We start from the raw sequence: 26,912 nt of genomic DNA, 5'->3' as shown, positions 1-26,912 counted from the left end.
ATTATCATTAGTTACCTTTTTAAACTTTAGTGCCAGTATTTTAATTTAATGATTATGTATAAGTAAACCTATGCTTAGACTGGAGTAGACGAATTTAATTTCATTAATGTACCCTGCACATAATTGCAATCATAACTCTTACTTCAAATCTATCTTATTCTAGTCAAAAATGCATTTATAGTTCATAGTTTAGTTAATATGTAACAACTCATGTTTTTTTTTGTATTTGCGACTCCGTGTTTATTTCTTTTGTAAAAAAATTGCCTCGTCCTATTCATGTCGTGTCCGTCTATTTATGAGTATATTTTATAAAATGTCAATTTGATTTATAATTAGAATTAACTTAATATTACGTCACAGTATGTTATTGATTTGACCCAAAAGTTAATACCTGTAAAATGCTATAAGGTTTATATTGATTCAACTCTACTCTCAATTTATTATAGACCAACTCTCCTAGGTCTTGCGTTTATAGAATAAGTATATGGTCATTGTTGTAGTTTTAGCTATATGTTTCAATTTTATCATCTAAATGTTAAATTAGTGCGTAGTGATAGTAGTAGATTGGACGTAGTATTTCAGTAGGTTCTGTGAGTTATAAAATGTTTCATTGTTGTGAAAGAAATAAATCATAAAAGTATAAAGCGTTTTATTTTATAACATTAAAATAAACGATTAAAGTATGGAACTGAGTGTGATGAAGGAATCTAGGGTTAACTCAAAGATCACAGAAACTAAAGGGAGATGTGACAAGGGCCGGTGTCGCAGCAATATGCCCAAAAAACAAAACACATTGCTGCAGACACGTCATAATGTAAACAGTTCACATTGCTTGCGTAGTTCTAAAGATTATCCGAACGTTGAGTACTGATACCGAAGTGTATAATGAGCACATAATATTTTGATTACTTTGTGTGTGTCAATTCTCTATGGGTTAACTGCTGAGCGTAGCAAAGCAAATTAGAATCCTTAGCTTGGCTCTACTTTTCACACCTGCGAGACAATAAACCCAATAGTCATTGGGACTACTATTTATTATTAGACAGGCTGTCAGAGCTAAAATAATTCTCTCTGAAGACGGCAGGTCTTTCATCTAAAAGGTGGTTAAATGTAATTTTGAGCTAGAGGCGCAAAATGTGGAATTTTATTACAATTTTCTTAAAACGTTATCTTATAATAACGGTACAAAATAGAATAACCGAAGTAGGAGATCGGTAGATTATAAAGTAAGAAACATTCAAACCATTCAAAAGTGAAAAAATATCAAAGCCTTTTAGTTTGAGGAAGGTAATGTGCCACCTCATGTAATCAGGGTTGCCAGCGAATAAAAGGAACGCAGACGCTGAAGGACCCTGAATTTTAGTAAATTGTCACCTGTGCACGAACGTGAACAAGTTTTTATTAATTTATAGTAGGTATTTTATATAAAGGACAGTGCCAATCCATGTATGGAAGTTGGACCAAGTGCTGCCCAGAATGAAACTATAGTGCATTTTGTTCCTCAGGCCAATACTAATTTGTAAACCGGAGCGCACTGAAATCTATCCCTGGAGTTAAGAGAAAAAAAGAGTTTTGTTTGGAATTATTTACATACAAAATATCATCGATGTATACCTACTACGCATAAGATTTCGCGATTTTGGCATTAAATAACACTCTTACACCTTACTTTAGTACGACTTCGACATTATTTATAAGCGATCAAGCGCTGTTGCAGTAGTTTGGTTAGTTGACCGAAATTAATTATTTCCAAAATAGAGCAAGAAGTTTTAGCTTACAATAACTTCAATAATCGATTGTAATACACCAATAAATTGATTTTTCGCAAGGATAGAGAACTAAAACTTCTTGATTCATTTTGGAAATAATGATTTCTGTCAAGTAACCAAACTATTGCAACAGCGCTAGATCGCTTATAAAGAATGTCTAAGTCGCACTAAAGTAAGGTGTACGGATGCAGTATGGTTAAGTTCAACATAGCGAGTGTTATTTAATGCCAAAATCGCGAAATCTTATGCGTAGTACGTATACATCGATGATATTTTGTATGTAAATATTTCAAAACAAAACTCTTATTTTCTCTTAACTCCAGGGATAGATTGCAGTGCGCTTCGGTTTACAAATTAGTATTGGTCTGAGGAACAAAATGCACTATGGGTTGATTCTGGGCAGCACTTGGTCCAGACCCTGGCACTATCCTTTATCACATAAATTAATGAAAATTAGAGAATAAAATAGTGCATGTTTTCTCTTTTACGAGTATTGATTAAGAACGGTCCAACTAAGAAAAGGCAAAATCATTATGTTTTTAGTATATCTAGGTAAAGCCTGGTTCGCGCTAGTCGAGAAATTTAGTCGAGTGACGAGTAATTAGAAGCTACGTGTCCGAACACTAAAAATGTAGTCGAGTAGGTTACCTACTAGGTATCGTATTTTGACAGGCGAGTAGTGCAATGGGTTAGCAATGACGTTCCAATATGTTATGAGTATAATGATCTACACTGAACTGTCCCACCAAACTCATTGACAAGGGGGCGCCACCATCGTTCAACTATAAAGTTTCCAACATGGCAAAAATCTAAACCAGCGATCCGGTATTGGCGGTGGCGCCCCCCTGTCAATGTCACGAGTGGGGCAGTTCAGTGTATTGGGTCTATAAATCCTTTTTAAATAATCAATAAATTCATATGCCGCTTGTCGCGTAGGTAGAGATGGGTAGTGGGTAAAAACCCATTTCACCCGATTGGGTTTAAACTGGGTGATTTGGGTAAAAACCCGGTTTTTACCCATTATCACCCATTCTGGTGGGTGAAAACAAAAATAGCATTTTTTTAAAGTGAGAAGTGGTATTTGTTGCAAAGGGGGCGTTCTAGTGTTACGTAATGCAATCTGGGGGGACAGGAGGTCTTGAAAAACGTTACAATGCGTTACAGTGGCGGAAGGGCGGTTCGATTTCAAGTTTTTAAGCAGAAGTACTTTGTAGTTGGTGTTGTTATTTGTAACTTTATACCGTAATGTCATCAAAGAGAGAGTTTGGCATCTTTGGCATCCCCCCCTCCATGTCCTTGCCATGATCACAAATTATTGTGTTCCTACTAAATTTCTTCTAAATCGGTTCAACGATTCTTGAAATAACACCATTTTATGAAATAATTGGTCACATCATCATAACGTGATCAATTTTACGATTTGGCCACGATATAAATGCATATTAGTGTTAAATTTGACTTATTACTTATTAATCAATAAACTTAAATGAGAAAAATTCAATAAAAATAAAGAAAAGATACCAATTAAAATAATTATAAAATTATTTGTTTTCACCCGGTGTAAACACCCACGGGTGGAATGAAACGGGTTTTTATTGGGTTTTTACCCTCATGTGGGTTTTTACCCGGGTGGAAACCCATCTCCGTAGGTTTGTAATGAATAACAACATTATTTAACTTTGTAATTGACTTGTTCATATTCTTATCAATTTGTATTGAATTTTAAAGATAATATTATAGACTACGATACGATCGTCTTTACCGTTTTTATTCTCACTTTGGACTCACTTTGACACCATAAACATCAGCGAAAATAGCAACTTTCAAATGAAAGCATGGAGAACTCTAAAAAAATGAAGCTAGCTTTTAAAAGTGTACAGGCACGTTTTATGATTAGGCGTGATTAAAAAAAAGAAATTTAGATGTTTTTTTTTTTTCATAAAAATGTTACTTTTCACCCCAGATTACAATATGTCTCACGCCATTGCCTTACTTCAGGCAAAATTAAAAAAAAATGCATGCATTTACTTTTCAGAGATACAACACTATTTTTATTGATTTTCTTCAAAGGATGGTGCCAGGGTCTGGACCAAGTGCTGCCCAGAATCAACCCATAGTGCATTTTGTTCCACAGGCCAATACTAATGTGTAAACCGAAGTGCACTGAAATCTATCCCTGGAGTTAAGAGAAAAATAGAGTTTAGTATTGAATTATTTACATACAAAATATCATCGATGTGTACGTACTACGCATAAGATTACAGAGTACTACGCATAAGGCAACAGTGCTAGATCGCTTATAAAGAATTTCTAAGTCGCACTAAAGTAAGGTGTACGGATGCAGTATGGTTAAGTTCAACATATCGAGTGTTATTGAAGTCCAAAATCGCGAAATCTTATGCGTAGTACGTATACATCGATGATATTTTGTATGTAAATAATTCAAACCAAAACTCTTTTTTTCTCTTAACTCCAGGGATAGATTTCAGTGCGCTTCGTTTTACACATTAGTATTGGTCTGAGAAACAAAATGCACTATGGTTTCATTCTGGGCAGCACTTGGTCCAACTTCCATTACATGGATTGGCACTGTCCTTTGAAAATTATATCCAATTAGGTATTGTAGGCTAAATTAAAACCAATAGGTACCTACCTAATACCTACTAAAATGAATTCATCACAAACTATAGTCATTGTGTTTGGGCTTGAGATATGAATACCTAATTACGCAATAAAAAGAACTGAAAATAAATCGGGAAAATTAAAGAATACAATTGCGCTGATTGATATTTTAATACAACTAAGTATTTATGGTACTAGTACAAATAAGATTATTTTATTATGGTGTAACATATACATACATATAACTGCTTGTAATCATCTTACTCAGAAAAATCTACGATTTTGAAACAAGGACTACCTATTTTAATTACCAAATTATAAACTGTTGCTTTATAACATTTAATAAACTCATTTTTCTTGTCTTGTATGAATGCAGTTTGCGTTAAATAACCAATATATTTCGAAGATATTAAAAATTGACATTTTGGTAAATGCCATACATTCATGTAATACTTATTATGATTTTCTTAGCTTATCTAAATTATACCTAAATAACCAACTCTAACAGAAATTCTATTTAAAATTTACATAAAACAAAACAATGTGATCATTTTAAAAGCATACCTAAAATACGAATATCTAGTAGACTTATTGTAATTTAGAAAAAGTAAGTTATTCATTTGAAATACAATGTTCATAAAACATCTCATTTGTATATTTAAAACAAAAGGATTCATTGACCTATCTTGTCCAAGGTGACAGAAATGTTCCTACTATTTCGAATAATTCAGTAATCAAAATCGGCTCCTCCTACTGTCTTTTTGCAGTCGTACCTACCGGGTGTCCCAAAATTAGCACGTCTCACCGACACTGGAGGTAGCTGGGCCTAAGATGCATCTAACAAGCCTAATACTTAACTATGTCGATAGAAAAGTTTCATAAGTATTGAGATGTCACCAATTTTAGTTATTAATGTCCATAGAGAAGTTTGATGACTTTTGAAATATGACTTACCTAGTTATTATTATTAAAATTTTACTTAGGTACTAGACTTGTTCGATGCATCTTAAGCTCATCTACCTCTAGTGTACTGACGATGGAGGTAGATAATTTTGGGATATTCAATTATAGGGTTCCGTACCTCAAAAGGAAAAAACGGAACCCTTAAAGGATCACTTGTTGTCCGTCCGTCTGTCAAGACCCTTTTTCTCAGGAACACGTAGAGTCATAAAGCTAAAATTTATACTAAATACTCAAGTCTACTGTCTCTTAGAGCTGTGGAAAAATCAAACTTCTAAGCCAACGCAATCAAAAGTTACAGTCGTTTATTCCGCAAATTTTCGCATATTTTCGACATTCGTAAGGTAATTAAAACCTACAAAGTACTTCCCGTGAACTCAGAATCTTTAAATTTGGTACGAAGAAACGTCTTATGGCACAAATTAAGGACAATTTGCGAAAACCGTAAATTTTTGGTTACATCATATAATAAAAATATTTTTAATAATTTTAAGCTTACTACCCCTTTCCTCATGAACGCGTAGAGGTATTTATATTGAAATTCATATCAAATACTCAGGTCTATAACACCTTTAAGGCTGTAATAAAATCAAAGTTTTATACCTACAGGTTTGTACGGATCCCTCGATGGGCGAGTCCGACTCGCACTTGGTCGGATTTTGTAATTCTCATTGGACATCAAAAGATCATTGTACTAACTAATAACATCAATAAGAGTAAATAAATTAAAGCTTACAATAGTTCACACGTAGCTATCAAACGGATAATAATATGGTAGGTATAAACTAAACGAAATATTGTACAATAACTTTTGGATGAATAAGAATAAGCCAAAGCAAACGGTTTGCAACAGTGAACTTTAGTAATACTAAAGTATCGCAACTTGACAACTATTTTATCTGTAGCATATCAACCTATACCTAACTGGGTGCAAAGACTCGTGGCAGGACTCACACTGGTTATGAGCTACGTCACACAGAGGCAGGCATAGCGTTGTCTGTCTATATTACGTAATAATTAATAAAATATTGGCGAGTGTGCATCTCTGTTTCAAAAATTACAAGATGGCCCCGTCTGGCACAAATCTTTGCGCCAAGTGTAGGTAAACGCGGGCATTTTATAAAGTTTTATTAGAGATATTGCAAGTATACCTAGAGTCTGGTGTGATAACGAACGGTCTGATGTTTCTACTTTCCCTTAATTTTAACTCTACATGATTGTTACTTATTATTTACTATTATTGACACAATATCATAAAAATGCTACTACTTATACTATTGAATGACGGATTACAAAACAGCTTTGGGAATCTTAAAAGCATTTTCATATTTTTATAAAAACTAATTTTCGATTAGCTGTGGCGCCTAGAAGGGAAATGTCTGATAAATACAGTACAATATTGGAAACATCTAGGTATCAATTCTTAAGGTAAGTGCTCAATCCAATATTTTCATATAATGTTAAGCTTATGTGACTATGAGTTAATTATGTCATAGAAAAGCATTCAAGATTCTACTTAATACTATTTTTATTACTGACCAAACTTTGACGCATCATAAGAATTGGAAGCTGTTTGCAATAAGTACAGGGATTTTACTACGTTAACGGACACAAGGCACTTTTTCCATGAGTGTCCAGAGCATAACATAAAGGTAAGTAGGCAGATTTTTATCATCATGAAAAACAAATAACAGTAGGCATGTACATTATTATAAAACGGCACTGATCTATGTAAGTTGATGTTCTATCAATGGTTGTATAAAGTGTTCTTCATGAATTTGACTTTTGATTTTTTTTCAAAATCATAACCATAAAATCTCAACGTTCATAAACAAATTTCTAGAATTGAGATCAGATTCTTGATATGTTTTTCACAGATGCAAATTCTTAAATAACTAGTGTAAATAATATGTACCTACTCAAGTATATAAAAGTTTTAGTTCATTTACTTCATAGCCGAATGTAGTTTCATTCAAAAACCTAAAGTTGAAATAATTTATATTTTTGTCGTTTCTGACCAATTATTTCTAAATTTAACAACAGCTATCGACTGAATTTCATTGTTCGTTAAACACTTTTGTATAAGCTGACAACCCACAGAAGTGCACTGCCCTTTACCAAAAAAAACACCTTATTTAAAAACAGCTAGTACTTAGTGGTTACTAGTACTTAGGTACTTAGTGATACAAAGGCTGGTTGCCAACTGCTATCAAGAACAATATCAATAAAATTGATTTGCAGGTTGACATTTCTAAATTGACCAGGTCCTGTTCAGGCGGCATTTCACTGCACGATTTTTTCAGGAAATGTTGTTCAGCACAGAGCTTGTGACGCAAAATTACTATAATTTCACAAATTATTACTTACCTACTTTAATTTTGAAACAAATCACGCCGTCCTCACAGGTTATGCACCAAATATTTAACAAACTCGTACCTACATGAAGCCTTTAAACATTACATAAATAGATCGAAAATGTACAAAATCCTTGGGCACAAAGTTATAATTTTTAATTGAAACACAATTGGCCTAAACTTGAACCCTGTTCATGTGAGGATGCCCTAAATGCTTATTCTAAGTATGCACTTAGAATAAGCATTTACACTCTGCGCCTTTTTGAAGCAGCTTCCCTTCTGCATTGGTCCTCCTGCAATAAATCAAACAAGGGCGTTATTAACACTGAATTAATTATTTAAAATAAATAAGGAAGGAAGAAAATCTTCCATGAGAGTATTTTAAAGTTAAATTGTTCATACACTCTTGTATCGTTTGCTAACTGTAGGTCACTTGTACTACTTGCTAGGTGTAAGATGCAAATTGGGGATGAAAATTTTAATGTGTTTTAACCGCCTCTGTGGTCTAGTGGTAAGACCACCTGCTTCAGACGCAGAGGTCCCGGGTTCGATTCCCAGTGGGGGCAGATTTTTCTGTTCGGTTTGGTTGGTGGTAGGGCTTGTTGTAAGTCCGCCTGGCTAGCTACCACCATCTTAACTAAGTCTGTCGCCATAACAACAATGTTAACAGCATTGTTGTGTTCCGACAGTTAGAGGTAAGATAGCCAGTTCCTCCGTGGTTGAGGATTCCGGGTGAAGCTCGCTTCCACCTTCGGCCTGATCGTCACTTACCATCAGGTGAGATACAGGCCAAGAGCTTCCTCGTTGTGGATAAAAAAAAAAAAAGTTTTAAAATTTCATGTACCTGGTGGGAAAAGAAGAACGATAGATTCGTGGACCTTTGGAAATAATCAGTTTGAAATCGGTTCCTCCGACCGTGGCAAATCGACCGTGGTACATGGATTTGCTCCACTAAAAATTTAACGCTATTGCTAAAATATTTACTAGGCTTGTGTTAGGATTTGGTTTTCCACAAAATTGGTATTTGTATCGACCCTCGAATTGGCAGCCTGGCCAAAACCATAGCTAATTAACTAATAAGTAATACTTTTCTTTGATAGGAGAACATTGAATGTTAACAGCGCTGCCAATCGGTCATTATGGAAATCACTGGGGGACGGATAACGTTCAGTAGTGGCCGTCTTAATCCTGAAATGATGATGATGATGATCAATGAAAAAAAAGTTTTAAGACCTCCGTACCTCTATTCACGACCACCGCTGCTGCAACCGGTCTCTCTCCTGCATGAGCAGCTCAGTCTCCTGCTTCAGCCTCTCTGTGGCCTGATTCAGCCAGTCCCGGTCTTGCTTCACACCTTCGCGTTCAGACTTCAGCTTAGTTAAAGCAAACACCATGTCTGAAATGAGAAGAGATTTATCAACAAATCTTGTCATAAAATACTTATCGGATAGCATGGACGGACATCCTTTTTATGAGATATCAGAACGCTTTTTCTTCTTGTTTTCAAGGCGTAGGTTCTGTTTTTCAAAGTCAAATCAAAAATAAATAATTGATTCACCTTTTTATTATGTATTATTTGAGATCATTGTTTTATGAGTTGATTTTTTGTTCAATGAAATATTTGGAGTGTTCAAAGAAATAAAGAGCGTACAAAAATGCAACAGAGATGTAACTACTCGTATAACCGCTAAATACAGTAATGGTTCGGCCAAACCAACGCGTGCAGACCGCGTGCGCGATGGCGATGACGATTTGTAGAAATCAGTAGGATCGGATATTTAGGGCAGAGTTCGGTATATTGTACCGCCGGGTAAATTGTACCACCCTCATATTTCGTAAAAAAAAATATTGAATGTCTGTAATTGCAACACTCAGCGATACACAACTAAATTCAATTAATATCGGCCATGTGGTTTTAGCCGTGACAACGAACACGTGTGTTTTATTTTGAAAAGTATTTTTTCATTGTTGTCAAGTAACTTTTGACAATGCATGTTTAGTTTGTAATTTAGAAGCGTAAATTAGTGTGGATTACAATTATTTGAAACATTTTTCGGTATTTATAAGCTATATTTTTTTACCGATTTTTTAAAAGCACTATCACCTAGTCGGCTGAATTGTACCACATCAAGTTGTATGGAACTTTACCAAAGGATTTTGAAATTTTTTGTAGTAATTTATATTTTGAACTTATAATAGCGTAGTTATGTTTGACTAACAATAAATGAAAGCAAAAGACTGGCAAAGTAGATTAGGTACAAGTGTGCGTTACTATAATTGGAATTACAAAACTTTTACTCAAAATTACGTGTAAAACAATATCGATTGTCTATGTTATTAACTACTGTTCCTTTTCGTTACCTAATTTGTTAAGAATGTATCGTATAATATTTTGCCATAATATTTTTATAGGCTTAAAATTTATTGAAATCAAATTATCGAACCGGTTGAAATTGGACCGAAGCTCTGAACTCGTATTTTGTTGATTTGTGCTAAATATACAAGAATCATGTTGATTAATACCTATGAAATAGTAGGATGAATAATTTCTCTTTAATTATATACCATGAACATTAGCAAAAACAAAAGATAACTATGTGTAAAATGGGATTGAAAAAAACTGGTCCAAATTACCGGACTCTCCCTTAATTTAGACGCTAACACTAGAACTGGTACTGGAAACGCTTTGCTACAATGTATTCCGATGTTAATTAGTTAGTATAATTTATTAAGTATAGGTAACTAACTAGCATTAGGTACTATAAAATCATCTTTCAATGCATCGGATGACCTTGCAACGTCTTTACGAGAACAATGTAGCCGATTAGGGACTTCATACAATGACACATACAAATATTATAACACCCATAGTTACTATCCTTTACAAGTACCTACAGTAGGTCATATCTATTAACTCGTAGATTGGTGAAGATATTGAATTAATGAAGGCACGAGTAAGTACGACACGTACCTTAGTAGGTACACTACGACAAATGCAAATCACCTACTTACTTGTCTTAAACCTACCTACCTTCTTTTTCAAGTCTTTGCATTAAATCTAGTTTATTTATGCATTCTCGTATATCTACATATACAGGGTGGAAACGTTAAGTGATCTCACTTGATTATTTCTAAACTATACAAGATATCGAAAAACTGATTACTGATTCTGAAAGTGCTTTCCAAGCTCTTACAAACGGTACCAATAATAGGTTACAGAATAAACTGGATCCATCCGAAAATTCAATGTTTCCAGCTTCCATACATTTAGTAAAACCAAATAATATTAAAAACTATACAAGATATTAAAAAACTGGTTATTGACCCCGAAAGTGCTTCACGAGCTCTATCCAACGGTACCAATAATAGGTTACAAAATAAACTGGATCCATCCGAAAATTCAATGTTTCCAGCTTTCATACATTCAGTATAGCCACAGTCATGGCACTCAAGTCTTGATAATATTATAGCAAGTAAAGCCTAAAACCAATGTTTTCAAAGAATAATTTGAAATAATAATGCAATTTACGAGTTCATTTTAAGTGTTTATTATTTAATAAAAAAAACTTAATACTTTTAATATTGTTTGGCTGGCATACATTTAGAATGGAGGCTGGAAACATTTAATTTTTGGATAGATCCAGTTAATTCTGTAACCTATTATTGGTACCGTTGGATAGAGCTAATGAAGCACTTTCAGGATCGGTAACCAGCTTTTCGATATCTTGTATAGTTTAGAAATAATCGAATGAGATCACTTATCGATTCCACCCTGTATACGGCCGTGCCGCTTTGCTCGACTTGGTGGGGGCACTGCCGTGCCCTCAGATTTGTATACGCGGTTCTCCACTATATGCTTAAAGCGTATCCTCTATTTCTTTGGACACATTATGCGGTCTCCAAGGTATTTTCTGGAGAAACAAATTATCTTGGGATAAATGGAAGGCAGAAGTGCTCGGGGCAGGGCACCGATGCAGGGCAAGATGGTCAGACGCGGTGAGGAAGACGGTAGGCGGAAGTTTGCATCGTACGGTCCACGCAGCTTATGACCGCAGTCTGTGGAGGAACACTTTATACGTGGTCGGGATCCTCATCAGTGAGCGACCGAAGAAGAAGAAGAATCTAAATATTAAAAGCGAAAGATCACTGACTGACTCACTCATCACGAAATCTCAGAAACTACAAGTGCCAGGAATCTCAAATTTTGAATGGGAGTTCCTTTTAGAACGTAGATGCTCACTAAGACGGGATTTTACGAAACTCCACCCCTAAGGGGATAAAACGGGATCCACGCGTACGAAGTCGTGGGCGGCCGCTAGTCTACATTTAAGGGTTGATTAAAAATCAAAGTAAAGACATTAACGTCGTGCGTAGGCTCTTAAAGAATGAGACATGTATAGGCTCCTTAAGAGCATTTGACGATTTGCAAGTACCTACTAATTTAATTAGTCTAAACAAATAAAGAAAAAAATTTGATTTTGATTTTGATAATGACAAAAGACAGAACAAAATGCCTGGGAGAAGGAAGCATATGCCCAGCAGTAGACTGCTATGACTGTTGCTTAAGAAGGTGATGATGTATTTGTCCCCGTCGCGGTCGATGAAGTAGTGCTGCTTCAGCGTGTCCAGGACTAACGGGATAGTGCCGTTGATCCTTGTTTGATCACCCACCAATGGGTCACCCTGTATATACTCACGGTCTAGCTCAAAGAAGTGCGCTTCATGGAGAAGCAAGTCCAGGTGTGGGAAGTCAGCCGGGAGGAGCAGCTTCTTGTTGCGGAGGAAGTTCAGGATGTGTCGGAACATGTCCCCATCGCGGTCGATGAAGTAGTGCTGCTTCAGCGTGTCCAGGACTATCGGAATGGTGCCGTTGAACATCTTGCCGAGGCGGGAGTCGGGGTAACTGAAAATTACATTAATAGATGATTAAAAACTAATGTTATTACATAAGACAGTAGCTTTGCCTGTCCTGCCATTACCTACACCAATTTATTATTGTGATTATAGATTTTTTACCCTTTACCTGATGGTGGCAGAATTGAAGCCATCGTGTTTTGAACTTTGGTAAGATAAGGTTCAAAATCTGTGGTTCAAAACCAATGATAAAAATTATCCACGCCAGTTAAAATAGACAAAAGCAAATATTAATAAAATAATACTCGTACCTACCTAATATTTTTAAGTGTTTTGGAAGTATAGCAAAATACGAATCTGGAAGGTTTAAAGTATTTTTGGCTTCATTAAACATACTTATTTCCTTCCTTGTTTGGTTCGCCTATATTTGGTAGAGCAAACTTGTTTTAGGAACACACCATTATCATTAAGAAATGCACTATCGCTTCAAAAATTAATTTAGGTGTAAATTTATTAAGATTAAAATAGATGTAGGTATTTTAATCTTAATAAATTTACATCTATGTACATTTTCAAATCAGTCTTAAAACATTTCAGTCATTGTTCAGCTGTCAGCTGAACAAACCTTTAAAAATTAATTTAGGTAATTGGTATGTAACTTCAGTTTTAAAACAACTCCTGAGAGATCGTGAATAATTTACTGAATTCCAAGACATCTGACTTCGTAATGACCTACATTACTCACTAAAATACAAAATGTAGGCAGGTATAGGACAGTCGCATCAAGCTCACTACCACTCAAATGCCAAGATTGGCAGGGCAGATTTAGTGTTGCTGTATGACTGTGAATCAAACAACCAACTTATATCATATTGGAAACCAAGTTCGCTCGTTCGCTATCACGGATCCGCTCGTAATCATGTCAAGTCAGATGAAGTAACTTGCAGGTTCTTGTATAAGTCTAAAGCAAAGCAGCTTTGCTCAAATAATTCTGTTTCCTCCACTTTATCTATATTATTACAGTGAGCTCTCCTAAAACCCTAAAAAAAAACATCGATATTCTCGAAATTGGTGAACACAATTTCTTTCCTTGAGCTACTTATGCGTGTGCTTATAAAACATGGCTGCGAAAAGTACTGTTGCGTCGTTGGTTCTTCGTCGAGGTGCACAATTCGCAAGATATTTATTTTCGTGCCCTCGAGTGAGTTGATTAAAAGTGCTGGCTGAGGGCAAGAGCGGGTCGCGGGCGCGGGCGGGGGAGCGATCCCGCGGCCTGCGGCCACGCCGGCGGCGGCGGGCCCGCTCCCATCGAGAAATAACACGCCGAGCACAGATAAAACAAGCTTATTTACAATCCCACCTACCCACCGACACACCGTTACATAACCAGCATATAACCTCTTTTATTTATTATGCACCACTTTTAAGCACCATTCACACTCGTGCCGTGTTGTGAAAATGCGAAGAAAGTGCCCTTGGAAACAGATCCTGGATACATTTTCAAGGGATATGATAAGACTTTTTTAGCTTTGATAGAATCCCTAATATTATGTCGCATCATTCTAATGCATCCGGCATCACGATGTGTCTTTTGTCAGTAGGGCGGTGCAATGATATGGCGTGCTGAATTTCATTAATAATATGTAATACCTACGGGCGTGTTACGCGTGTTACTTACTTACTATTTCACAGAAATCTAGATAGATTGATCTAATCGATGTAAATACATTATCATTAATTTTGAAATAGCCTGGAGAAGATATAAAACAAATACGGTGAGCAGAATTTCTCCCCCTCTTTACGGTAAGTACCTACCTGACGCATTAGTGGTGTGAAACCATCTTTACATTTTTCGACACAAAGCAAAGCTGATAATTTATACCGCAGCTGAAACCTCGCGGGCTTATTTAAAACTAACTTCGCATCTACCCGCAATTATCTCCATTATCTTCGTTTTAAAAATAACTGTCGCATGTCGCGAAGATAGGTAATTATCTAGCTGGGCCTGTCGGGGCCACTAACTATGGTCTGCCTGTATTACGGGCTGCCTCAAATTATAAGGCAAATACAGAACTCGTTGTTGAAATGAGCCGGTCTTTATACATATACACCCACCACTTATGATGTCTTCAGCTACCCTTTCTGATCGCTTGGTCGTTTCAGCCGAATCGCTTATTGGTAGAGTAATAAATTCTGATCAAATTGCTTCATTTACCTAACAGTTGTTTTAAAGTAACACGTTAACCACAATATCAATTTCAGCTCGTACAAGGCCTCCAAATGTGTTATGTTGGTTGTGGAAGTTTACACTAATAGGTAACATGTAATTTTTCTTTCACCGTTTTTTATTTTCAGCGTAAAAGGTACGACGTCAATAATACACACCACAACACACCAAAACATGGGCCTCCAAAGAAAAATAACACGCGCAGAAATCGATTTTACCGCTTTGGTGAAAGAGCCATTTTTGGATGGAACTGCGGACTTAAAAAGACTATAGTTTTGTACAAACAAACTCCCCTTATACAATACAAAATCGCAGGGTTTATGAATTCTTTGATTTTACCGTTTTGCAGGCATTTTGAGCTTCGTCGTAGTAATGTACAATTACTACGACGAATTAGAAAAAAGCAGTAAGTATTTCTAAAACTGACGAATTTTACGCAAATCGTCTATTTACTAAGAATTTTTTTTACTTATTGCAATCAGACTCCCACCACGAGCGTTTAAATTCGTGTGGGTCTTCGTGTAGGAGCTAGGTAGAGTTTGGGCTCTATTATTTTATTGATAAGTACATACTGATAGCCTGAGCTGATAGCTGTATTTTCCTGTACCCACTTCGGATCTTGGTCATTGGGATTATACCTAGTTAGACCTTGTTCTTCCACAGTAAATTTCACTAACGGCTTTTGTATAAATAGCCAAATACAAAAATACAAAACTTTAGCAGAGAAGATAGTCTAAATATGAAAGGAGAAACTGACTGACTCACTGACATATCAACGCACAGCCTAAACGGCTAAACGTAGGCACTTGAAATTTGGAAGGGACATAGCTTAGGTACCGTAGAGGTGCAATAAGAAAGGAATTCTCGAAATTCCCACGGGAACGGGAATTAGCGGGAAAATCCTTTTGTATGAAAAATCTAAACCGCTTAAGTTAGACGCTTGAAATTTGGCATGCAGGTACCTTAGTAAACTTAAAGCTTAGTTACAATAGGATATTGCAAAATTCCCACGGGAACGGGAGTTAGCTGGAAAAAACATTTGTACGAAAAAATCCACGCGCACGAAGTCGCGGGCGGCCGCTAGTAGTAAATAATAACTGTTACAAACTCACGCAGTAAGAGTTTCCAGGGAAGATGTGTAGATGGTGCCTCCGACATCGATGTGGACAGGCGCGTTGAACTTGGTGGTGGGCGCCACTCGTGGGATGCCGGCAATCGGGGGCTTCTCCATGCCGCTGCCATCCGGCTGTGGGCTCCCGGGCTTGGTCACAGGCAGCATCTTCTCTGGAAATGTACATGAGATAGATGTGAGTAACCGACCATAAGGTCGTTGGGTCTCCACTGCAAGATGACTCTCCAATTTACAAATCGTAATTGAAATCGATGTGGTATTTCTGTTCGTAATTATGCTGCACTTTCAACTAGAAATAACCTCTGTGGATTTCGATTACGATGTTAGTTTCCCAGCAAACCTAGATGACGTTTTCCAAGTTACGTAATTTCGCGATGCAGAATGTTTTAAAAATAGGTATGCATGTGGTAACCCACTTGAAAAGCGCTTGAATTATTGGCGATTAACTTTAAATAGAATTTTATGGTAGCTTCGAATTAATCCTATAAGCTCTATGACAGAAATAATCATTTGCCCAATCACATTCATGTAAGAAATACCTGGTAATAAAAAATATTTTCATATCTTTTTGGTTTGACTGACACCTTTCTTGGCAAAAGTCCTATCTGTGCAGCAATCTCTGTGACCCTAGTAGGTGTGTGCCAATCCAGGCGATCCTGACTAACGCCCGTATTTACAAACATTACTATGAGGTCTCACAGTGCGCGTGGACGCTATGGGTGACACACGATCACAGAGCTTTCAACTCTGTGCGTTCGATTTCCTGATTCACTTAAGCAAGCATCGTTTGTGAATACGAGCGGTAATGTCACGCCATCTTTTTCTTGAGCATTGCGTTGCGAAGCCATTGCGTGACGACGTGTGACCCAATCAGAGCGCATCGAGCAACATGGGCGGTTCACTCCTTCTTCAGTTTCGCGGTTTTCACATACGCGCTTGTGGTTATTTTTCTCTTTTTTCATACTTACTATTTTTTTTTAGGAATGTACAGTTGTTATAAGTAATTAGTTATTATCATTTTCCACATTATTATACAAGTTTATACTTAGTGGTGCAATACTTTCTGCAGTTAATGCTGATTGCTCCAGTGCAAAGTAACTGGCCCCTCCAAGGTTAACGGTAATGTTACTAATTTTTATTAACCACAAATTACTTAACTGTACTATTATGTAACACAACCTTTTTTTGTCATTTTTGTTGCAAAAATAAAACACGACACACACTCTAAATACTTTGATATTCTACCAATTACGTAGGATAATACAAATAGTAAAATTAAGCAATTTAATATTCATTAATTAAGTAGTCTGCAGCAAAGCTGATATTAATTATAATGTGCTTGAAATTTCAGTTTCCAATATTGGGTCGACCGGCCATAATGGACTTAAATGACATGCGACTGAAATTCATAAATTCATTATGGACATTTGCCCACAGCAGCGGCAGCTAATATAACTACGCGTAACAAGATTGACTGACGATCAACTCCCCTGTACCACCCTTCGGCCATGCCATCACTAATATGAAAATTAAATAAGTGACCAATACGCGACGTAGCCATCAGAGTTCATTTAATCGTGAGAAAATGCAAAATTGAGTCTCCGTAATGGAGTTTTAGCGTCTGATGCCACGGAAAATTCGAAATTCACTTAATTTTGTATCTTTGTTTTTTGGAGGTCTGGACTTTAAGCTTGTTAGTCCATACCTAAGCTGATTTTGGCACCCGCTTCGCACCGATTTCTTATGATGGTAAAATGTGGAAAAAAAACCCGAAATTAAATCCCCATAAGCACGGCACAGGGCACCGCGTCTATAGTTCTATACCAACAATATTATTCTTTAAAAATGCCTTTTAAAGCGATCAGCAATAGAGCGTACTCGTCATAATTGAAAATTTAGAAAACCCTGGACGGTTGTGAAAAAATAGGTATCCTACATTCTCTCTTTCACAGTATGCACTGGACGTTTCAATTAACTTCTACGTTGCATGCAGACACTGTAACCGCTCGTTTTATTCTCCTCCTTCAAAATAATTTCATTTAAGGTCTTTGAATCTCTTTTATACACTGGACCGCAAAGCACACGGGTCGGTTAGAAAATCTTCATTACCTTCAAAAGTACGTCACCTTGCTGAACCTTTTTTTTACTTCTACGCGGAAGAACTCGCGGGCGAAAGCTAGTAAATACTAAATTAATTCAAGCTAAAATAATAAGAGCGCGCGCGACACGCTCGAGCGTTGTCTGTCCAATAATTATGTTTTGTTTCATAATGCTAAGTCATGTACCTACTTAAAAGATATATAATTTTTTTACTAACCGACCCTTTTTCTTTACGGTACAGTGTACCTATATGTAAGTATAGTAAGTAGGTACTTTTAAGAAACGTCTATTTTAGATAGATTTACCAACATGAAATATTATTTAGCACAATACTTACCGAGACATGCCTCCAATATTTATTATCATTTGAATGCAATCATTTTCGTTTCAAAGTGAATCATTCAAAAGCAACAGTTCACCCGGCATTAATTCCGCCACTGTATATTATTTATATGTGCAAAAGTTTAAATAAATAAATAATAAAAAAAATTAAGTATGTTTATATCCGTAAGACTACAAAGTTTTTACCTACTATGGGTGCATCGTACAATTTTTGCTTAGTTTGGGACTAGAGGCGCAGTGTAAAATGTGCAAGGATATTTCGTATTAGTGTCGCGTATCCTATATAAGCTAGGCTTTCCAAATGCAACGGTGTGATAAATTATGTTTTTCTGGTTGTCGCGAAGCACCCTAAAGCCGCCGGCCTATTTTAATGAAACCAGACAGATATCAGTATTTCTACGCTTCATGTTTTTCGCTGTAAAACTAACACATTGGGCTCAGAAACTCATTTAGGTTTATGATTTCATTTGATAAATGGCAAATACACAACTCAAGCTCCAATCAGTACTTTTCGCTTCAATGTGTCCCTTTTGTTGAGTCGTAATTATTTTCATGAAATCTTCCTTGGCTTTATAGCTATTAGATACTAATAGAATACCCAATGAGCTTTCAAATACAATAATAAACGAGTAATGTGCTCTAACAAGTACGCCAGTGAAATTACTGCCACTTAAGTAGGAAGATACACAACCTTGTGGAATATCGATTTCCCACCTACCTACGTTTTTCCTTATTGAGTAAATTGTCTGTGACCTCTTAAGCTCAATTGCCGATGGTTGACATTTCTGACTGCATGTGGTTTACATTAAACTTATACTTAGCGCCTATATACTTAATTACGAAAGTCGCTATCGCTACTCACTATATTTATTTCTGTTGTGACAAAAGCCCTGCAGCGATTTGGTACTATAAAACCATTCAGTAGCCATCATTTTTACACATCTTCTATTCATTCCTTTATACATCCACAAATGGGAATCACTTCCTGATATAACATCCTATCCTATCCTTTACTTTGCATTGCACAAATAGGCCAATGCGTTTTAGAAATGGTTGACAAGATTCAAATGTAAAATATCTGACGTAATCAAGCTTTATAACTAGCAGGAGCGCAGCTGTAAGCTAAGATTTGTTGAATGTGGGGACGAATAAGATCGTTCTACTTCACAAAAGCATAAATTAACCGTGTGAATAGGGCGTTAGGTGTGAAACAAGTGAGATAGGTCGCCACCACCAGGCGGCTGCAGCCGAGATGCATTCAAAAGATAAAAATAATTGAAGTCGGACTTGGTCCGGCCTAGAGCGCTCGCAGTGCATAAAACGACGAAAACATTTCATTATGTCCCTTAAGCCTATGCACATACGAGTAACAGGAAAAGCTTTTAGAAAAAGCCTCGTTTTTCAGACGGGACTTCGGTTATTGACATAGGCACATATTACAACTCGGAAGAACTGTAAATTAAACCGCTGAAAAATCATTGGCTTTTGGTTAACGACGAACTTTTTACCAGGAACGAACTTCAAAATAAACGAATGTACTCAGATGGGAGGCACAGGCACTTCAAACATTGCGATCTATGTAGTTATACCTACCTATTTACTACAGTTTTGACGGGATAATACGACACTGTGGTAAGCATAAAATTAATGGCGCACGAACAAAAACAGATAAAAGGTGCTAAGATTTATTATCAAGATTTTGCCTAACCTTACTGAAATGAATCAAAGTATAATAATAATAAATTATGATTAGGATAGTATTTTCCATTGATATTAATTGCCTACACTGCAGCTAGAACTATGTAGTAGCACTCGACTTAGAATAGATATCCTGAAATAGTTTTCTAGGTGCGGCACTCAAAGTAGGTCTTCAGGAGTTTAGCGCATTCAGGCTTCAGTCGACTCTACTAGAGGAAGTGTAGGAAATAAATAGTGTTGCACTTTGAAGGTATCAAATTCGTACAAAGTGAAGTAATGATTGAAGTTAAAGTTCGTTCGCGTTAAGAATGCAGTGAATCATATTGTCCGCCGTTGACAAACTAAACTTAATCTTTTAAAATATAATTTGTTTGAATTTTAAAACCTCTGTGAACACAACTTTACCCTGCAGTTGCACTGATGATTCACTACATTATTAACGCGAACGAACTATAGTTCCTTTTAAAAATAAATACTTAATTCTAATTTAATAACGATAAAGATCATATTGGGAGGATTTTTGTTTGTATTTTATAGGTCCATTGTAGTAAAATTATAATTACAAATAGTTGTTTTTGAGTTTCCATCCACGTGGATGAAAACTAAATCTAGGTGGACTCTACCGGTTTCCCGATAGAGCAAGATTGTTCAAATAGACATGGAATATCGATTATCTGCTTAGGTATGTATATTGTATATTTATGTCAAGTATCTCAATAAATGTAAACACAGCCGCAACAGTTGCCCAACAATCGCGAGCTAGCACACTAAGGCGGTTCTGCCCTGAGGTGGCTAAGTCAAAGCGCCTTAGACGCGGCAGCCCGCAGGCAATCCCTACTTTCAGAATTGTAATTATAAGCCTTAAGCATGTACACAACCGAAACTGAACTTTAGTTAGATAGGTAGATAGCAACCACAACTTTAACTTCTTAAAATGTAAATGTGTAGGCAGTATAACTTATGCGTCAACCAAACCAACGCGTGCAGCCGGCGTGCATGATAGCGATGGCGATCAGATGTCGTGTAGTGTATGAATTTGTAGCGATGAGTATCAACGCGTCTTGTCGCGTTTTGGTTTGACTGAAGCTTTAATTAAAGAGATGCTAACTAGAAATATCACGTTTTCTGAATGTAGGTACCTACTTAAGGATAACAAAAAGGTTAATTTAAATGTTTGATTACTGCCCCTACTAGGATACTCGTATTATTAGTCTAATCTTAAGCGGCCTCGAGACGATCAATCGCGATTGTCAATTTTACGTGATTGACAATTGACATTGATCGCTTATAAAAGGCATTGAAGCGATTGTCAATTGAATTTACGTGATTGAAGCAAATTGATGATAATTTTAATTGAAGCCCAATTGACTGGTGCCATTGAAGCTATTATTGATCGTTTAGCTGAGCGATTGACAATCGTTTCCGTCAATTGGAATTGTCAATAACGTAAATGCATTGACAATCGCGATTGATCGTCTCGGGGCAGTCTTAGAATTCTCAAAAAGCTCGAGTTGTTTTAACCTAATGGAATTGTGGAAACGGTATTCGTCTGTAAAAAATACTTTACACATGCTCTTTTTTACCAATTATCTCCATAGCTGACGCCGGAGGCGAAAACGCCACGAACTATTTTTCGTGAGATTTTAATACGAAATGTATATTGTTTACTCGAATGATAATTTAATAAATATAGGTACGAACAGCAAAATAAAACGTTGATTAAGGCCTTTCATTTTTCTACGCTTATTTTGGTTATCCTGGAGTGTAACCAGTAAATACGTTATGTATACAAAATTTATATCCTGTGCTATGTATAAATTAGATACATTATTAGAGACGAAGTGTATAAAAGACTGTGTAATCATTTCCATTTCAAAGGCGTAAAAGACCTAGCATTTGCATGCAACACTGAAACCAGATTTCCCTTTGCCGTGATTTCAAGAGAAATCTAATAGTTGGAATATTCTCTGAAACACTTTGGTCCGATTTTCCGTGTAAATAGATCAAAATATAAGCTTAACCAATTTTCTTACACGTTTAAACGGTTTATTAAAGTATTTGTTCATGCGAGAAAGCTTAATATTTTGTTTGTAATGTTTAATTATTACATTATTTTGCATTTAAAAACCTAAGAAGATCGCCTTTTTTACCCATGTTACTACCAATCATACTACCAGTACCTAGTAATACTCACTAACTCACCACTGGTAGTACCTACCACGGTACATCTGATACTGATATGGTCATCACAGGCTTTATTGTTACCAGAACGCCAGATTTTTGGAATACGATGCCATGACTGACTAATTGCCTTCAGACCGCAGCTCCTAGTGTTCCTCCATTAGTTCTGGTTTAACTGTAACTTGTTTAAAAGCCTTATACTGATTGGACAGATAGGACAAAGGCTTAAAAGGGCTTTTGAATAGGGTACATCGTGGATTGTCTTGTCTTACAGATTGTTGCGGTATAAAACTATTAATGTTCTGAACCTGGGTATCTTTTAAATAATAATAATATAATAATAATATATTTATTGAACTTTCAAGTAAGTACAAGAATTCCTCTTATAAGTAAAGTGTAATTTACAATTAACATCTCAGATAAATAATGGATAAGTACTTACGTACCCACATAACTTAACAAGAGGTACACGTTGACAGCTGTACTAGTATAAACTGTGTCACAGCTGCCAGCGCTTTCCACCCTGTGTTATACTAATTAGGTTAAATGGAGTTTATATAATACTAGTTAAGTAACATTATTAATAGTCTTATTATTGAAAATTTGGATTGGATAAGAGAAATTACCACTATATTATCATGTGTGTATGTGTGCGTGTGTGTGTGTGTATGTGTGTATGTGTGTGTGTGTGTGTGTGTGTGTGTGTGTGTGTGTGTGTGTGTGTGTGTGTGTGTGTGTGTGTGTGTATGCGTGTGTATTCGAAAATTAATAAGTGCAGATTATAGTCTTAAAGACCATAAATTATGGGCTTATGAGGGTTTCCTCTGTTTCTCTATAACTGAGACTCATCAACCACTTTCGAACGACCTGTTTGCATTTGTACGAGGGCAATGCAACGATGTCATTGATTGATAGAAGAAAATTCCACAAGAAAATTATACAGGATGTCCCAAAAAGTAGTGTGAAGCTGAAGCCCAAAAGTGGAGCGTCACTAGGGCTATCCGAATCACCCCCATGTATGTTCCGCGATTTTTGATAGTTTTCGAGTTATGATTGTTTTCTGTGTTTAGGCGCTTTTTTGGTCACTGTGGCGCAAATAGAAGAAGGTACATGCCTGATTTTTTTTATTATTAGATGAATACCTACTAGGCCTATCTGATTCAGAAGTATTTACATCCATAACACGTGTAAACCAAAAAATCCTATAGTATGTTGTAAAAAAAACCACAACAAGAAAACTGTCAAAAGTCACGGTGATTCCGGTAGCCCTAGTGATGCTTTACCTCTGGGCTTCAGCTTGACACTACTTTTTTAGACACCCTGTATAAGCATGCTTAACTTTTATCTAAGTAGTCGACTACACAACTTATTTTATTACGTGCCATGTAAGGTATAAATTACTGCCTACTTATTTGATTAAAAAAGTTGCTGACAAAGGTGACTGAGTTTCTTCCGCCACTTCTTCTCAGTACCAGCCCATATGTTGTTCCGAAATGGTGGTAGGGCAAGCTATATGTATTTGGGACGTGTATAAGTGCCCTGGAGATGACCTATGTACTGAATAAACTATTATTTAATGCTTTAATAGATGCGATAGATTAATTAATTTTAACACCTTGTTCGTTAAGCAATAAATTTGTATTAATCACATATTCATATGATTTAAATTATTGTTTTTAACATAATGGTTTTAAAATGAAACCGTTATGTTGTCCAATGCCAATCTGTTAACCAAATACAAATAATTGTATCTGAATCGTAAGACTTGCACATGCAAATTTTAAATAAGTAATCACCATTTTAATTGGCTTGCCTCTCCATTCGACAATGACGATCTTTAATATTTACCTATCTGCATAACAGTTTCAGAATATTGAACACGGAGCTCGTTATTTATATTTTGAAGTCATTCAAATTGGTATTTCAATTTACTGTATCATTTTCCCAAGTAAAAATACATGCGGCAGCTTCTGATGCGAATTCAATGTATGAATATTTTGTGCCTCATTAAAATGTTAAAAGTTTGATTCTGGACATTGACTAGAAATAAAGGAATAACCGGCCAAGCGCGAGTTGGACACAGTACTTAGTTTTCTGAAAGGTAAAACGCGCGCGTGGTTGCGGAAAGAGCTATTTTTAAATATTAATTCCGTCTTCTATAACTTTTGTTTGATACAAATATTAGGTAGTATGTACCTATGTAGGTACATAGTCACGATACGAACATAATCAACATAATCTACAGAGTGTTAGGTAAATGGGTATATGAGCCGACACTAGCCCATGTTAACATGGGCATATAAATGGTATGGTGAAGTCAGATTTTATGAACAATATTTTGTATGAAAATTTAAAAAAATAAAGTGATGATATCAAATTTCTGACTTCACCATACCATTTATATGCCCATGTTAACATGGGCTAGTGTCGGCTCATATACCCATTTACCTAACACCCTGTATAACTTTATTATAATAACCTATATCGCTTTGTTATGTTGGTATATACGTGTGAGTCGTAGTTCCACATTGCCCCCAGCGCAATAGCCGCGGGCTCCGGAGCCGCGTAGCGGAGCCGAGGCGGACAATGAGGAGCCGCCGGCAGCGCCTGCGGCGACTCGCTTCGAACCCAACAAATTAACGTCGCAGAATGTCGCGCCATAATTTTGAAGCCATAGATCCCAACTCGTAAGTTCGCAACTTGTCCTCGTACCTGAATTTTAACACGTCATTCCCGACCGATATTCATGCCCTGTTTCTCAATAATTTATATTTTAACACATTTTAGTTAGGTAGGTAGGTACAGTCAGCGTCAAATAGTTCACCCAAAGTAACCAAAAAGTTAGCAACACGTCTTGTTGTCAACTACATATTTGCAGGGCCGGATCTACCTATGGGCTGATTGGGCTGCAGCCCAGGGCCCCGGGGTTACAAGGGGCCCCCAGATAAAAAGTAGGCAATAATTTAAAAAAAAAAATTGTCTGTAATGTGGGTTTACGGACGATATTTTTACAACATCATAAGAAAATATTTATTAAAAATTACATACTAAATTTTTGAGATTTAAAAAAAAAAAAAATTTCTTCCAATTACTTCTTGTAAAGAAAACGTTATAATTTTTAAACTAAGAGGTATATCCTGATAAAATAAAAACAGTAATAATGCTAAATAACAGGCGATACTAAAAAAAAANTTTATTTATTTATATTATTTTATTTATATTTTTTATTTATTTATATTATTTTATTTGCTTTTATTGGTTACTCTGCAATGCCAAACAACATAACATGTAAAAATATCAAATCATTTAAGGAAAATATATTGTCAACTTAGACTCGTCATATCTCAGAATTCCCATATCTCACAACATAGCGCTTTAAGAGAATATACCTACAAGTATAAAGCTTTGAAATAAAATACGTTTCATCTTTGTCCGCCGTGGGGCATTTTCTCATATTAAAGTTCCCAATGTCCTTTCGAGAGGTTTGGGTATTGTTTTTCATTAGCTGACCACCACTTGTAAGGATCAGCTTTTCGATCTAGTCGATTTGATTTCAAATAAAAATCCATCTCATTTGCCACAGTATTCTTCTCCACGTTCTCCTCATCATTACTATTTCGCATAAAATATTATCTTTAGCGACTTCCTCAAAGCAGTTCCAGAAACTGTCGTGTATTTCAAATGACTTGTCATTTTCGTTCAAGTTTCGTCTCTTACGACGTTGAGAAGATTCATCGGTACTACTAGACTCATTATCATTACAACTTAGTTTCAGAGCTACTACACAGCAAATATTGGCCAGTTTATTAGTTTCACTACAAATCTCATAATATTCCCATATGGCAGATTTTTTAATAATTGGTGACATTTTTTAATGAACAAACAATTGAAAAAGAACTAACGAACAAACTTTTCAGCAAAATCGTAACGTTTTATTTTTGTAATTTATATTAATCTGACAATGCGTGCCGTGACGTGATTTACTCGCAATGAGGGATTTCGCGATTGAAAAATCCGCCAGATGGCAATACGTAGACGCGAGGTCCAAATGCTGCATGATTGGTTATTTTTGACATGACATTGACAGATATGTCAAAATCCACCAATCACGCAGCAGTCAGACCCTACATCCACGTCCCGCCATCTAGCGGATTTTTAAATCGCGAAAACCCTCATTGGGGAAACTACGTAACATCTTTTCGTCCAAAATANCTATACTAATGTATAAAACGAAGCGCACTGAAATCTATCCCTGGAGTTAAGAGAAAAAAAGAGTTTTGTTTTGAATTATTTACATACAAAATATCATCGATGTATACGTACCATGCATAAGATTTCGCGATTATGGCATAAAATAACACTCCCTATGTTGAACTTAACCATACTGCATCCGTACACGTTATTTTAGTGCGATTTAGACATTCTTTATAAACGATCTAGCGCTGTTTTAATAGTTTGGTAATTTGACAGAAATTCATTATTTCCAAAATGAAGGAAGAAGTTTTAGTTCTCTATCCTTGCAAAAAATCAATTTATTGGTGTATTACAATCGATTATTGAAGTTATTGTAAGCTAAAACTTCTTGCTCCATTTTGGAAATAATTAATTTCTGTCAAGTAACCAAACTACTGCAACAGCGCTTGATCGCTTATAAAGAATGTCGAAGTCGTACT

General features: G+C 36.1%; 1 protein-coding gene across 1 annotated transcript; it reads right to left on the bottom strand.

Annotated features, from left to right (window-relative positions):
• Positions 1 to 4,588: 4,588 nt before the first annotated feature.
• On the bottom strand, positions 4,589 to 16,065 carry twz (BTB/POZ domain-containing protein twz). The gene is made up of 4 exons (XM_028313727.1): positions 15,899 to 16,065; positions 12,403 to 12,608; positions 8,947 to 9,101; positions 4,589 to 7,998 (listed from the first exon to the last, which is right to left on the bottom strand). Exons 1-3 carry the CDS (start codon positions 16,063 to 16,065, stop codon positions 8,953 to 8,955), a joined length of 522 nt encoding a protein of 173 aa, XP_028169528.1. The 3' UTR covers positions 4,589 to 7,998; positions 8,947 to 8,952.
• Positions 16,066 to 26,912: the final 10,847 nt, after the last annotated feature.

The sequence above is a fragment of the Ostrinia furnacalis genome, unplaced genomic scaffold (genome assembly GCF_004193835.3).
Source record: "Ostrinia furnacalis isolate ACB-3 unplaced genomic scaffold, ASM419383v2 OfSCF4327, whole genome shotgun sequence".
In the NCBI taxonomy this organism is placed as follows: domain Eukaryota; kingdom Metazoa; phylum Arthropoda; class Insecta; order Lepidoptera; family Crambidae; genus Ostrinia; species Ostrinia furnacalis.
The sequence above is the reverse complement of the archived record's forward strand: the minus strand, read 5'-3'. Positions and strand labels throughout refer to the sequence as shown.